This window comes from Microcaecilia unicolor, chromosome 5 (genome assembly GCF_901765095.1).
Source record: "Microcaecilia unicolor chromosome 5, aMicUni1.1, whole genome shotgun sequence".
NCBI classification, from domain to species: domain Eukaryota; kingdom Metazoa; phylum Chordata; class Amphibia; order Gymnophiona; family Siphonopidae; genus Microcaecilia; species Microcaecilia unicolor.
In genome coordinates, this window is record NC_044035.1 from 357949068 (window position 1) to 357965283 (window position 16216).

A 16216-nucleotide genomic window follows, 5' to 3' on the forward strand; every position below is an offset into this window, starting at 1 on the left:
ACATCCTAAGTAGATGACATTACAATAATCCAGACAGCTCAACAACAAAGCCTGAACCAGCAACTGAAATTGACGGACATGAAGGTATTTATGAATACAATGTAATTTTCACATAAGAATATATGTTTTTTTGCACTACCTTGCTAATCTGAGGCTTCAACATCACCCCCCAAACCCTCACAGAGGTGGAGGAAGAATAAACCTGCTGACCAATTACAATATTGGACTCTGTAGGTCCTCCGGAGCCATTAGTCAATAACTTTGTTTTTTCTGTGTTCAGTTTTAGTCAATGCAACATCATCCAATGTTCAACAATATAAAATATCAACTGAAAAGCAGGCGATTCAGTAGTAACATCAGTTTGAATTGGGAAAAGGAGTAGGACAATTATGTCGTCCACATAACTAAATGTCACAAACCCTAATTTCTCCAATTCAAAACCCAAGGTATATATATATATATATATATATATATATACATACATACATTAAACAACAAAGGGGACAGTGGAGATCCCACAAACATTGTTCCAACAATCCAAGTTGGCTAACATGTTAGCTCTATATCTTCTGCAGTAAAGAAAGCCATGGAACCAAGTGATCGTAACATGATCAAGTTTGAGCTATTATCCGGGATGAACCCACAAAGGAAATCTACTGTAGCTGCGTTTAATTTTCGAAAGGGTGACTATAATAAAGAGGACAATGGTTAAAAAGAAGCTTAAAGAATCGGTTGCTAAGATCAGGACACTAAATCAGGCGTGGACGTTATTCAAAAATACCATCTTGGAAGCCCAGACCAGATGCATTCCATGTATTTGCAAAGGTGCAAAGAAGAAAAAACAACAACTAGCATGGTTAAAAGGTGAAGTAAAAGAGGCTATTATAGCCAAAAGATTGTCCTGGCTTTTGGGGGACTGCACAACCCAATTATAGGCTTACTGACTGCTCAGTTTGTTCTCTGTCTCCATCTGCTGGTAGGAGTGCATAACCCTTCAGAAGTAGTATAATGAACTAATAAGATATCATCTGCATAACAGTAAGTGCTTATACCAAGATTAATAATATGGATCTGTTGGGAGTCTAAAGGTGTCTAGGGTACATAGAAACTAAATATCGTTGACATAAATATATGCTGTAAAATTTAAACACTGTCTAAATTTAGAAGTGGTGCGAGGAAGATGTTAAAAAGTGTAGGGGCCAGAAATGAGCCCTGTGGGACTCCAGAAGCTGGCAAAATGGGCTGGATGAAGCATTATGAAACTGAACTGTGTAACTATGATTTCAGAGATAGAATAGAAACCATTAGAGAACAGTGTCTCTTAATCCAACCTGGCGTAATCTACAGAAGGAAACTGAATGATCAATAAAATCAAAAGCTACAGAAAGGTGATAGTAGAAATAATACCTAGAAGAGTTGTTTCAGTACTATGATTTTGCCTAAACCCTATCTGGTTAGGATGAAGTACATATGTTTTTTTTTAAGAAAATCCAGAAGCTGGGAATAAACAATGAATTCTGTCATTTTTTGCAATAAATGGAAGATTAATAATAAGGTAAACATTATTAAAATTAATAGCTGGCTGGGTGAAATTCTTGATCTTGGGTCATATAATAGATGTTTTGCAATTGTGGAGAACATACTCCTCTGAAAGGCTGAAAGTAATCATGGAGAGGATAGAGGGGCTAAGTGCACTGAGAAACCGCCTAACCAGGCATGAGGGGATGGGATCATGAGGAGCTAGGGTCAACTTCATACACTTGATAATTACAGTAAGGCTAGGAAGAGAAAAAAGACTGAAATTGATTAAGAAGCTACATAGTAACAGTCTGTAGGAGAGGTAGATGATGAATCAGACACTGTAATGACTGAAGGCAAAAAATCTTGCAGGGTATCTAATTTATTCTTAAAATAAGTAGCCAATGCTTGAACAGTAGGTATGGAAACTGAAGATTCCAGTAGGGAGCAAAGAGTTGTAAGAGATTTGAGCACTTTGTAGAGAGTGGCTTTAGTTATTTTCTTAGTATAATAAGATTTTTTTGGCAGTTAGAATGGCTGTTTTATAGAAACGGGCATTGTCTTTAAAAGCAGAAAGAGAAGCAGGCGTATGCTGGAGTCTATTATGAAGGTAGCTATAAGTATAGCCCTAGTAATGGATTCATCTAAGAATGCCTGCAAATAGGTTGTTAAATCTAAATCATCTAATTCAGTCCCCCTCCTAGTTTTTGTGATTAATCCAACAACATAGAAAACTCTTGGAAAGGTGGATAAGAAGATTCCTCCAAATACAGAACCTCCCTATTTTTAATATCTCATACTGCGATATCAGTCTTCAAAAGTGGAAGTTTAAGAATCTCAAGTTAATATGACTAAAGCTATTCTCTAATACCTCTATCTTGTTTTCCAGGAGAACATTCCCCTTCACCAATAGCATGCTTAAGGAGCAGGTCCTGTTCCTTGGGGTAGCTCTAAGGGCAGCCATGTTTTCTTTATAGTTAGCTCTGTTCTGCTGTAGTTTGATTTTGGATTTTTGCCTATTATGGAAGTCCTTTCTATTCTGGTCATTATCGGCAATCATCCAGCTTTCCCCTCTAACGTCATGCAAGGCTGCCAGATAATTGATTTGTTATTCATCTTAGGATCATCCAAGTACATTGTCTTCAAGTCTTTCAGTTACTTTGGGGTTATTAAATGTTAGGTCTTTGAAACAGAACACCACACTGGTTTCTGATATGATTTATGAGCATGTTATAATCTTTCTGGCAGGTGTTGTAGAGGGAAAAAAAATGAGAACTGGGGATAGTCTCAAGCTAGTCCCCATGCTGTTCCTTTTGGGAACAACTCCAAAGAGTCACCTCCAAGTTATGGATTCGAAGCTGATGGAATAGATGTTGCTGGCCAGAAAATGGATAATACTCCTAGATGGATAGAATGGGAGACTAAAAGAGTTGATGTGTTAGGACAAACATTTACTTAAAAGGGCAGATAGATAATTTTTGCACATCTGGGCTCCCCTCTTCTGACTCACAAATAATGAGGATAAAATTAGTAAAAATAGTTTATAGTTGATAATGTCCAGATGTGGCTCTCTCTGCCCAGGTTCCTCCTACAGTATATAGTTAATGATGCCCACATGTGGCCATTTCCTGCTGGTTGCACTTTTACCATGCAGAATGGGAAGTGAAAGCTGAACCTTAGGACAGAATTGCTGACCAAGCATAATCAGCTACTTTAACTGAAAAGCTTCCCCAAGATCCTCTCAGCATCAAGGGGCCACACTATCAGGATTTCTTAAGTGTCCAAAACTGCCATACGATTCCTTTCCACTTTTAATCACACAACCCTGTAAGAACAATGACAGTAAGTAAGCAACTCATGAGACCCCTCCATAGAATGATCATCAGTCTCTCAACCCACTAGTCTTGATCTGACATTGCCATCCAGTTGCTTCTACCTTTTTCTCACTAAATTGATTGAATCTTATGTTAGTCAACAATTTTCAGTTTACTTAGATAGGTTTGCGTGTCATCATATTTCTCAGTTTGGGTTTATAGCTGCTCATAGACACTTCTATTAACTTCATATGTGAAAGAACTACCGTAAGTACAGGGAAGCAAGCACTACTGCTTCAGTTTGATATATGTGTGGAATTTGATGCCGTCGATCATACCTTGTTGATTGAATGCCAAAGAGAAATTGGAATTTCTGGAAAGGTTCTTAAATGGTTTCAGGAATTCTTGAGTAATAACAGTTATTGTGTAGGTCAAAATAAATTGCTCTTTGAATTTTGTTTTCCAGGATGCGGGGTCATGCAAGGTTTCCTATTATCTTCTATATTATTTAATTTTTCCATAGTTAGGAATGGGGGAACTTTTCATTTTCTATGTTGGACAATATATTACTACCAATTTCTGCTGAGTGTTCAGATTTTGTTAATCAGATTTTCTTATGTACGAATAAGATTCTAAATTGGATTTGGATAAACTGAAATTAAAAATTCAAATAAAACAACGATTTTACGGTTTAAAAACTCAGTATTACTGCCCCTTCCTCAATCATTTTGTCAAGGGATCAATTTTAACCTGTGTGTGGAGTTAGATTCAAGAGTATTGAGTGTGATACTTGACTCCTCTTTGCCTTACAGTTTGTCTAGTGAATCATTTATGACAGATGACTCTTTTTAGGTTGAGACAATTATGATTAAGATCTTATTTTAACCAAGAAGCATTTGCTTTATTGGTCCAAACGGTAATTTTACCACATCTACATTACTGTAATATTCTTTTCATAGGTTTATTTTCCAAACTTTTGAGGAAATTACAAATAAAATACCTCAGTTAAGCTGATCTTTAGACTTAGCAAGTTCAGCAGTGTGTCTTATACTGCCAAACTTCATTGACTCCTAATCCATGAACACATTTTATTTAAAACGTCGTTTATTTGTTTGGGGGGGGGGGGGGGTTCATAATTTGAATGGTTGTTCTTCTGAATTACTGATAAATATAGGTCTCTGCGCAAACGTTCTTCACTTCATTTATATTCTCAACTGGGAAACTTCACCTTCCTTCTTTCCGAAAAATGCGTCTCTTAACACATTTTTTTTCAGGGATGGGGGGGGGGGGGGGGTTTCCTTTTGGAATTCACTCCCTCTTCTTTGTGTCAGAACAAAATTAGTTCCTGTTTCGGAAGAAGGTTAAAAGTGTTTCGTTTTTTTAAACTTGTTGTCAATTTGTGATTATTTGTATTATTGTACAGCGCACTGAACCCTTTTGGGTCAATTTTAGAGGTCAATAAGGCGTAACATACCCAAGCGATTCCCGCCAAGGAGGGTCTCTCTTTCTGGAAATATCCTTCCGCGATAACGGTCCGAGTCGGCGCTTCACACTCAAGTGCAGTGTGAGGAACCCGTCGCGCGCGCGGGACCTGTCCTGTGAGGGATCCCTCCGCGCGGCGGCCATACTGTCTCTCCTTCGCTTCGCCCTGTCAGTCAGCAGCATTTTCCCGCGCTATTTAATGGCGGTTCCGCGTTCTTTGTTTCACAGGGCTCCGCGCTATGGCTACCGCGGCGGTACTGGCGCTGGTAGTAGTAGCAGCGACGGCGACGAACTCTTCGGGGTCTGTCTATACACTTTCCTCCGCGCCGGAGACGGCGGGGCCTTGGTTCGGCGGCGGCCGGGCCCTGAAAGTGGCCATCATCGCGGCGCTGGGCGGCCTGATCATCCTGGGCAACGGCTTCGTGCTGCTGGTGATCGCGTCGTCGGTGGCGGGCTGGTCGCGCAGCAGCCGCTACATCCTGCTGTCCCTGACGGGCGCCGACGCGGCCTTGGCCTTGCTGGTGGTGCCGCTGAACCTGTACGGCAGCCTGGCGCGAGGCGAGGAGGGCGACGAGGCCCCGCGCGCCACCTACTGTCACGTGGTGGCCTTCCTGAACGCCAGCGTGTTCGCCTCGTCCATCTACTCGCTGGCCTCCATCAGCCTGGAGCGCTACGTGGCCGTGTTCTTCCCGCTGCGCTACGGGCGGCTGATGAGCCGGCGGCGGGTGCGGCTGTTGATCGGCGCCGCCTGGCTGCTGCCTCCCGCCCTGCTCTTCCCCATCGCCATCCCCGGCGGGGCCGTCATCCGCGTCTACTTCTCGCGGGCCTCGCTGCTCTGCAACCCGGACTACGCCAGCAACGTGCCTTACTCGCTGCTGCTGACGGCGCTCATCTTCTTCCCCTGCTCGGCCATCGTCACCCTGGCCAACGGCCGCCTGTGGCTGGCGGCCCGCCGGCAGCGCCACCGCCTGGGCCGGGCCCGGGACGCCGCCTCCCGCGTCCTGCTGCCCGTCGTGCTGGCCTTCCACGCCTGCTGGCTGCCCTGTATGGTCACCGTCATCTACAACGGTGAGTTTCAGCAACCACTTTCCTCTATAGTACATGGACAGTCTAGTCAAGGCAATTAGGAGTCATCTGCTATCCTGGCTCATATGGTTACTAACAGCCACCATTTCTATGCATATGGCCTATCTGGGCTGCACACAATCCCTTCCTTTCTTTTAATGATTATTTGCTTCCTTATGCTGTTCTTCAGGGCTAGCTGAACCTGTTTGGACCATAGGAGGCAAGGGTGCCAAAATCCCCCAGTTCGGTATCTCCTTTTCTGCCTTTCTCCCTCTACAGGATAGGGTAAAGGGAAGACAGGAGGAGAGATGCCAGACTAGGATTTTAGCACCCCCATATCACTAGGAGATTGGGGGGGGGGGGGGGTGATTATCAAAGGTGGCTCAACACACCACAGATAGTCCCTTAACAGGATAAGCATTGCCATACTGGGGCAGACTGATGGTCCATCAAGAATCAGTGGCTAATCCAGGTCCACAAGTACCTAGTAAGAGCCCAGAACAGTACAATACATTTTATGCTGCTTATCCTAGAAACAAAAAAAAAAAACAAAAATATATATATATATATAGCTTAACTTTCTCCAGTTGTATAGTATCAACTACTGAAACATATGTAGATAGGAAAAAGTCACTAAGAACACTTGTAAATCGCAATGAGGTGGCGTCTCATATCATTTAGCACAAATCCTCATATCACTCCCATGCTGAATCCAGGTTCGTGCATTTATTTTAATCATTGACTTTAGACCACCTCCACCCTATGTGTTGCAATTACAATAATTTTAGTGATACCCTGTGCGCTTACAATATCTCATGAAAAATTTACATATGTATAAAAAATGCTCAGACACTTAGCTTGAGGAGCCTGTACACTCAACTGGCCAAGCTGGTGTGTACAGAAGCCCCGACAGGTGCCTGATTCACCTTGCTTCTTCTGGGGAAATCTCACACCATTTAGCCTATCACAATAAATAACATACGTGTCAGAAGAACAATTTTAAACCTAACTACAAGTGTTCAAACATCATTATCATTAAAAAACATCGGGTTTACTATTATGTGTCTGATCGCAGCTGCTTAGCTGTCAAAACAAAATGGCGATCCTACCCTTCTTGTAGCCGACTACCGGCGGGAAACTATTGATGGTCACTTCCGTAACCGCTCTCAAAAAAACTACAAGTGTTACATAAAACAACCCACTGCAACATAGTATTCAGACCCCTAGGTTCCATTGTATCTAACTGATGTATCCAAAAAGTTTCACGTTGTAGCAACTTCCTATTGAAGTTGCCTCCTCTAGCTGAGGATCAACACATTCTATTACCTTACATCTCAGATCTTCAAAAAGATGATTTTAGCCATACATTGTTGTACTAAAGGAGCTCCAAAGCTACGTGCACTTATCCTGGACTTATGTTCTATCAATCTAGCTTGAAGAGACCGTACCGATTTGCCAACATAGAGGAAATTGCATGGGCACTTGATGTAATACACTATCCCCAGGGTACAGCATGTAGAATTCTTTATCTTGTAGATTTTACCATTATGTGTAAAAGTCATCTCCTTCTGTAATCTCATGTCCACACTTTTTGGATACATAAGTTAGATACAATGGAAGCTAGGGGTCTGAATACTATGTTGCAGTGGGGTTGTTTTATGTAACACTTGTAGTTTTTTGAGAGCGGTTACGGAAGTGACGTCAATAGTTTCCCGCCGGTAGTCGGCTACAAGAAGGGTAGGATCGCAGACGACAGAGGGTGGTAGTGAATGGAGTTCACTCGGAGGAGGGAAAGGTGAGTAGTGGAGTGCCTCAGGGATCGGTGCTGGGGCCCATTCTGTTCAATATATTTGTGAGTGACATTGCCGAAGGGTTACAAGGTAAAGTTTGCCTTTTTGCGGATGACACCAAGATTTGCAACAGAGTGGACACCCCAGAGGGAGTGGAAAACATGAAAAAAAAGATCTGAAGAAGCTGGAAAAATGGTCTAACTTTGGCAATTAAAATTCAATGCAAAGTGATGCACTTAGGGAGTAGAAATCCAAGGGAGGCGTATGTGTTAGGTGGGGAGAGCCTGATAGACACAGACGGGGAGAGGGATCTTGAGGTGATAGTATCTGAGGACCTAAAGGCGATGAAACAGTGCGACAAGGCGGTGGCCGTAGCGAGAAGGTTGCTAGGCTGTATAGAGAGAGGTGTGACCAGCAGAAAAAAGGAGGTTTTAATGCCCCTGTATAAGACGTTGGTGAGGCCCCACCTGGAGTATTGTGTTCAGTTTTGGAGGCCGTACCTTGCGAAGGATGTTAAAAAAATGGAAGCAGTACAAAGAAAAGCTACGAGGATGGTATGGGAGTTGCGTTCCAAGACGTATGAAGAGAGACTTGCTGACCTGAACATGTATACTCTGGAGGAAAGGAGGAACAAGGGTGATATGATACAGACGTTCAAATATTTGAAAGGTATTAATCCGCAAACGAATCTTTTCCGGAGAGGGGAAGGCGGTAGAACGAGAGGACATGAAATGAGATTGAAGGGGGGCAGACTCGGGAAAGATGTCAGGAAGTATTTCTTCACGGAGAGGGTGGTGAACGCTTGGAATGCCCTCCCGCGGGAGGTGGTGGAGATGAAAACGGTAACGGAATTCAAGCATGCGTGGGACAGGCATAAAGGAATCCTGTGCAGAAGGAATGAATCCACAGAAGCTTAGCTGAAATTGGGTGGCGGGGGGAAGAGGGGTTGGTGGTTGAGAGGCTAGGATGGGGGAGGGCAGACTTATACGGGGTCTGTGCCGGAGCCGGTGATGGGAGGCGGGACTGGTGGTTGGGAGGCGGGAAATACTGCTGCACAGACTTATATGGTCTGTGCCCTGAAAAAGACAGGTACAAATCAAGGTAAGGTATACACATGAGTTTATCGTGGGCAGACTAGATGGACCGTGCAGGTCTTTTTCTGCCGTCATCTACTATTTTGTTTTGACAGCTAAGCAGCTGCGATCAGACACATAATAGTAAATCCGATGTTTTTTTTAATGATGTTTGAACACTTGTAGTTAGGTTTAAAATTGTTCTTCTGACACGTTTGTTATTTATTGTGATAGGCTAAATGGTTTGAGATTCCCCCAGAAGAAGCAAGGCGAATCAGGCACCTGTCGGGGCTTCTGTACACACCAGCCTGGAGAGTTGAGTGTACAGGCTCCTCAAGCTAAGTGTCTTTTGAGCATTTTTTTTATATATATGTAAATTTTTCATGAGATATTGTAAGAGCACAGGGTATCACTAAAATTATTGTAATTGCAACACATAGGGTGGAGGTGGTCTAAAGTCAATGATTAAAATAAATGCACGAACCTGGATTCAGCATGGGAGTGATATGAGGATTTGTGCTAAATGATATGAGACTTCACCTCGTTGCGATTTACAAGTGTTCTTAGTGACTCTTTCCTATCTACATATATCCTAGAAACAGTGGATTTTTCCCCACATCTATCTTACTAATGGCTTATGGATCCAAACCTTTTTTTAAACACCACTAACTGCTTTTACCACACTCTCTGGCAATGAGTTCCAGTTTAATTACAGGTTGGGTGAAGAAATGTTTTCTCCAATTTGTTTTAAATTTACAAATTTGTAGTCTCATTGCGTGCCCCCTAGTCCTAGTATTTTTGGAAAGAGTAACCAAGCGATTCACATCTACCTGTTCCGATCCACCAGTCCTGTAATTCTTGTGTCCACCTTCTGTACTTGGAAACTGTTGCACCCATCACCACACTTTTAAGATGTTTCCTTAGATTACTCCTGAATTTCTCCCTTTACCTTCCTCCTGTGCCCTCATTCCACAACCTTTTGCTGGAGAGTGACTGCTGAGATTAGTGAACTAGCGGTACTGTTTAATTCAGGAAATTGAAGGACATCTTTTGATGTTCCCTAGCAATGTTGGTAATGTGGATAAAAACAAGGAAAAACCTACTTGAGAAAACAAGACAAACATCTTGGAAAAGAAAATAGTGTTTAGAAAACTTCTATTAAACCAGTAGCAAAAGCTGCTCCCTTCAACAGCCGATACTCCATCCTTTTATTAAGTATCTATTTGCTGGCTTAATTTGCTTGAACCAGACTACCTTTGCTATCTGTAGAAACTGAAAGTAGCTCAAATACTACAGAGTAAAGAATCAGTTATAAAAATCTGTTTCTGAGGTGAAATAGTAGCAGAGGTGGTCTAAATTGTATGTAGTTTCTTTTAATATGATTAACCAGTGGCAGTGGGGTGTGGGGCCTTATTTGTAAGTTACTAGGAATTTAAATAAGAGTAGCCATACTGGATCAGACCAATGGCCCATCTAGCCTAGTATCCTGTTTTCCAAATAGTGGCCAAGCCAGGTCACAAGTACCTGGCAGAAACCCAATTCGTTGCAACACTCCATACTACAAGTCCCAGTTGGGTCAATAAGGCTATGGACTTTTCCTCCAGGAATTTGTCCAAACCTTTTTTTTTTAAACCCAAATACACTAACTGCTGTTACTACATCCTCTGGCAAAGAGTTCCAGAGCTTAACTTTTTGTTGCGTGAAAAAATATTTCCTCCTAATTGTTTTAAAAGTATTTCCATATAACTTCGAGTGTCCCCTGGTCGTTGTTCTTTTGGAATGAGTAAAAAAAATTGATGTACTTCTACCACTCAGGATTTTGTAAATCTCAATATCTCCCCACATCTGTCTTTTCCAAGCTGGAGCCCTCAAAGAATGACCATATCTCAAACAATGAATTATCTGAATTGGTTATTACTCTATTTACCATTAACTTTCTCTTTGCTTCATGTATAATTTCTCATTCATAATAGATTTTTGAAATGTTAATATCCATAGTTATCCTAGTATGTTTGATACTGTATTGTAAAATTGGATTCTTACAGTAGATTACTTATTATTCTTATGTATCCTATATTGCTTTTTGTAAGCCACATTGAACTCGAACCTGTTCGGGATAATGTGGGATATAAATGTCACAAATTAAATAACCTCTTTAGCCTTTCCTCGTATGAGAGTTCATCCCCTTTATCACTTTGGTTGCTCTTCTTTGAACCTTTTCTAATTCCGCTATATCTTTTTTTTGAGATAACGGCAACCAGAACTGAACGCAATACTCAATGTGCGGATGCACCATGGAACAATACAGAAAACATTATTGTATTTTCGGTCTTATTTACCATCCCGTTCCCAATACTTCATAGCATCCTGTTTGCTTTTTTTGGCTGCCACCGCACACTGAGCAGAAGATTTTAGCGTTTTTATGTACAATGACACCCAGATCTTTTTCTTGAGTGCTGACCCCCAAAGTGAAAACAGCAGGTAACTGATTTGGACTATTCTTTCCAATGTGCATCACCTTGCATTTGTCCACATTAAATTTCATCTGCCATTTGGATGCCCAATCTTCCAGTTTCCTAAGGTCTTCCTACAACCTTGAATAGTTTTGTATTATCTGCACAAATTTAATCACCTCACTTGTTCTGATTTCCATATCATAGATATATGTTAAATAGCACCAGTCCCAGTACAGAACCCTGCAGCACTCCTCTGTTCATCCTCCTGTGCGTGAAATGACCATTTAACCCTATCTTCTGCCAATAACCAATTCCTAATCCACACCAGAACCTTGCCTCCTATCCCATGACTCTTAAAGTTCCTCATGAGAGACTCCTGAGAAAATTAAATCAAAATGAGCTTTGTGAAAATCTAGATACACTACATCAACTGGCTCACGTTTATTCAAGCCTTCAAAGAAATGAAGCAAATTGCTGAGGCAGATTCCTTTGGCTGAACCCATGTTGACTGTCCCATTAGTGTTTGTCTACATGTTCTGTAATTTTATTTTTTATAATAGTTTCCACTATTTTGCCCGTTGCAGACGTCAGGCTTACCAGTCTATAATTTCCTGGATTGCCCCCTAGAACCATTTTTAAAAATCTGAGTCACATTGGCCAACCTCCAATCTTCAGGTACTACGGATGATTTTAATGATGGGTAACATATTACTAATAGGAGATCATCAATTTCATGCTTGAGTTCGTTGAGTACCCTTGAATGTATGCCGTCCGGTCCAAGTGATTTACTACTTTTTAATTTCAGTTTGGTTTAGTGCATCTTCCAGGTTCACCAAGATTTTTCAGTTCCTCTGCATCATCACCTTTAAAACTATTTCCAGTACAGGCAGATCTCTTGCATCTTCTCTATAAAGACAGAAGCAAAACATTGTTTCTCCGCTATGGCTTTGTCCTCCCTGAGCACCCCTTTTGCGCATTCGTGATCTAACAGTCCCACGGGTTCCCTCACAGGCTTTCTGCTTTTGATGTACCTGAAAAAGTTGTTACTGTGAGTTTTAGCCTCTGCGGCAAGTTTCTCTTCATATTCTGTCTTAGCCTTCTTTATTAATGCTTTGCATCTGACTTGCCAGTGCTTGTTTCTTCTTATTTTCTTCATTTGGGTCCTTTTTCCATTCTTTGAAGGGCAATCTTTTGACTGTATTGGCCTTTTACTTCACCTTTTAACCATGCTGGCTGACGTTTTTCTCTTCTTTCCTCCTTTGCAAATACGTGGAATGTATCTGATTGGATTTCCATGCTGGTATTTTTGAATAATGTCCACGCCTGATTGTGTCCTAGCCTTTGCAGCCGATCCTTTGTTTCTTTTTAACCATTTTCCTCATTTTATTATAGTTGCCCTTTCGAAAATTAAATGCAGCTGCAGTAGATTTCCTTTGTGTGTTCATCCCAGATAGTATCTCAAACTTGATCATGTTATGATCACTATTTCCCAGGGGACCCAACACTGCCACCACTTGCTCTATGCCCTGCACGCCACCAAGGACCAGATCCAAAATGGCTCCCCCTCTTGTCGGTTCCTGGACCATCTGCTCCAAGAAGCAGTCATTTATTACATGTAGAAATTTTATCTCCCTTGCACTCTCTGTAACATTTTATCCAGTCAACATTGGGGTATTTGAAATCATTCATTATAATAGTGTTGTCCAACTTGCCAGCTTTCCTAATCTGTAAACATTTTTTTCATCCGTCCTGTCCCAGCGACAGTACCACAGCCCTACAAGAATACACCTTCCCTTTACACATAGAATTTCTATCCATAATGATTTCTGTCAAGTGGAATGTTTGTTTTATTTGACTGAATTCCCTATCGAGATACGTGCAAAAAAAGTTAACTCACTGGTAAGATCGGCCCTATTAATATTATAGAACACTTCCTTGCTCAGAAGAGGGCAGGATTTAGGCATAGGCATACTAGGCATGTGCCTAGTCAAATGCACATTCAGTGGCTACCAAGGAAGATCTTTGCCCTGGTAAGAGAAAAACAAGGGGTGAGAGGCTATAATCACCCCTGCCTACAGAGGTCTTTCTATTCTTCCCCACCCCTGTTGGCAGCAGAAATATGAGAAATGATCCTTGTTGCTGCTGCAACAGCCAGAACCATGCAAGGCCCTCTTTGTGAGAGTTTAAAACTATACTTATAATAGCACAGGGAAACCAGTGTTCTTGTTTGCCTATGGCTTTACCAAAGCGTTTAATCCTGTCTTGTTCACAAGCCTTCCCTTTGCCCCTACCTTTCTAGGATAGAAAGGAAAGTATCCGTGTACCTTGAGAGAGTGGCCATTGTTGGATAGTTCATGGTCAAAACAGTGGTTGGATTGTAGATTGTTTTGTGATCTCAACATTAAAAGCTTGTTTATACTTCTGGAGGAATTCTGCAAATTGCAAAATCTAATTCCCTCACAAGCTAGGAGAGGGAAAGCAGTGGCGAGTTGGAGAACCCTAGCAGTTGCTTCCCATTCTCAGGGTGCGAGTCAAATATAGCCTGAACGGTATGCTGTTTTTGCAAGACTGAAAACAGTAGGCTGAGCACTACATAGGCCATTCTGAGATGGCTGTTCTAGGGCTGTGCCTGCATTGCTTATCAGAACAGATGAAGGCAAGAACTAATACCTAGGTGAGGTGGAGAAAGGTGGTGGTAGTAGATGAAGATTGGTTGGGAGGGTGCAAGAAGGTATAGAAAAAAGGGTAGGAGATCATGATGGGAGGGAGACATGTTTGTGAGTAATGTAATATCTTATGATTTAGGTATTCTAGTTGATTTAGGTATTCTAGTTTTCATGGAGCTCAAGAGGACCTGCAGGCAACACCAGTTTTGGCTTTTGTTTTTTAGCCACTGATGTTTGTCAACACAACTGACCCAGCTGTGCTGTCACTCGTGGTGTGTGGCATCAAAAAGTTAATCTGAATTTTTGAGGAAGATTTTTTGTTGTCTCGGTGTAATTGAGTACTTCTACCAAAGTTCTGTATAATTTAGCCTTTGGGTGTAGAATTATAGGAGCATAGAATATTACATATTGGTACTTGAGTTGGTTTTGGCCTTGGGCAGAGCCCTGGAATTTTTTTTTTTTTTTTTTTTTTTTTTTAACCAGTTCTCCTTTATTTCTGCAGCAATCACTCAAGACAGAGTTCCAGAATGGGTTGAGTTTGTGGCTCTTTGGCTTCCAAGTGGCAATGGTTTCCTCAACTGTTTTGTCTACTTCTGGATCAACAGGAGCTTTCGGCACAAATTCCACCAGTTGGGGCGCAAGCTTTGCCTTTGGGACTTTAACTGTTCTAGTTCACAGGGTAAGAAAAGTGCACAGGGGGCACCCACAATTAGTGCATTAGTGGACTTTCAATGCAAGAACATGCTTGTCATCTCTGAAAGATCATGCAGTGTATCTTCAGCATGTGTGTTACTGCCTCAGGCAAGTGAAGCCATACTGTAAATCACCACTGCATTCAACAGAAGTATTCTGCAGCCTTCTGTTCTTGGGTGTTATTTAAACTTTGAGCCTGATGTAGCTGCTATTATAGGCAAATGGCTAATGATGAAATAAGAACTGGAAAAAAATTCTTGGCCTAGTCAGTTATTGGAGCGTCTTATGTAATAAGAAATGGCTACTTTTGGACAAAACAATTGACAATCTCAAATAGTGGTGTCCAAAGAACCTAGAAAAAGGGTGCAGGCCCTGGAACAGAATTAGTAGTATTCAACTTCAGAGGAAGGACTGCTGAGGTGCAGCCTGACAGCCTCCTTTACTTTGCTTATCTATCTAATGTGTACAGGCAGGAATTTCACATACTGATCATGATTCTTACTGTCCTGTGGAAAACTAGGCAGGGATTTGAGCACGGACTTGGGCTGTTTTAAGAAGTGGTGAGTAAGCCAGTGTATTTGATAGTTTAAGCTAGAATCCCATGCTTCTCCATTTTTCAGCTCCAGATATACACCCAGCATTTTCTGGTTGTGAGCCCTACCAAAAAAACTTTCTTTAAGCTTTGAATGGAATGTTTTTAAAAGAAGAAAAAAGTATATGTGGACAAAGTCTAATTCTGTTACTAATCAAGGAGGTTTTAAGCCAACAAATTTTACCCCTCCACACATGGCATCTAATTTAGGAGGATTTTTATAATAGATTTTAAAGTTCTCTGTCCACAGCCAGATATGTTTTCATGTCTGAAGTTTTCTTGGAGGGCAGGATCCAATCGTGAACGGAACTGTGTGTTAAAGTAGGATAAAATTGTGGGGCAGCTGCTTTTCTTTTCTCTTTTTTGTATATTTTTCTGTTCTTGCTCTTACATTGCAGGGAAACTAAAAAGCAGACAGTGAAATAGAGAATAAAATCAGAATATGAGCTGGGTTTGCCAGTTCAGGTTTATTCTCCCTTAGGAGGAAAAATAGAGAATTGTTGCTTATTTGTCTTGGTGACATTTGTGACTTCTTGAAATTAAAAACAGTCTCAAGGACTACAGTACTTTAGAGGGCACTTTGTACAGTAAGTGGGCTCCTTCTGCTTGGATCCTGGATTTGGTATACCCTAAACACACCTTGCTTACATGCCAGCCCTGGCATTAATGGGCTACCTACTTGCACTTTTTGTGTTTAACTTTGTGGAGTGTTTACTATATGTTTGTATATATACATAAACTTTGAAAAAAATTGACAGGGTTTCTAAAAGAAAATAAAGCTTTGTGCCTTTACTGTTTACGCTTTTTTTTTTTAACTGATGGATGTATTTAAAGTGCCAGTTTCAGAAGGTTCTTAACTGTTAGACTAAAGCCAACAGTTTTATTTGGATGGAAGGTAAACAAAATTGATGTCAGCTGTTGATAGAAGTGCTGTAGTCATGTCTTCAAGACCAGTAGTTCTCAACCCAGTCTCCCAAGGCATATGCGGCCAGTTGAGATTTGGATATGCACAATGAATGTGCATGTGAAATCTCTCTTGCATATTCATTTGTAGATATCTGGAAAGC

The 16216-nt window shown here is 41.4% G+C and overlaps 1 protein-coding gene across 1 annotated transcript; it reads left to right on the forward strand.

Annotated features, from left to right (window-relative positions):
- Window positions 1–4947: 4947 nt before the first annotated feature.
- On the forward strand, window positions 4948–15929 carry LOC115469952 (adenosine receptor A2b-like). Its single transcript, XM_030202751.1, has 2 exons — window positions 4948–5882; window positions 14367–15929. Exons 1-2 carry the CDS (start codon window positions 5054–5056, stop codon window positions 14684–14686), a joined length of 1149 nt encoding a protein of 382 aa, XP_030058611.1. The 5' UTR covers window positions 4948–5053; the 3' UTR covers window positions 14687–15929.
- Window positions 15930–16216: the final 287 nt, after the last annotated feature.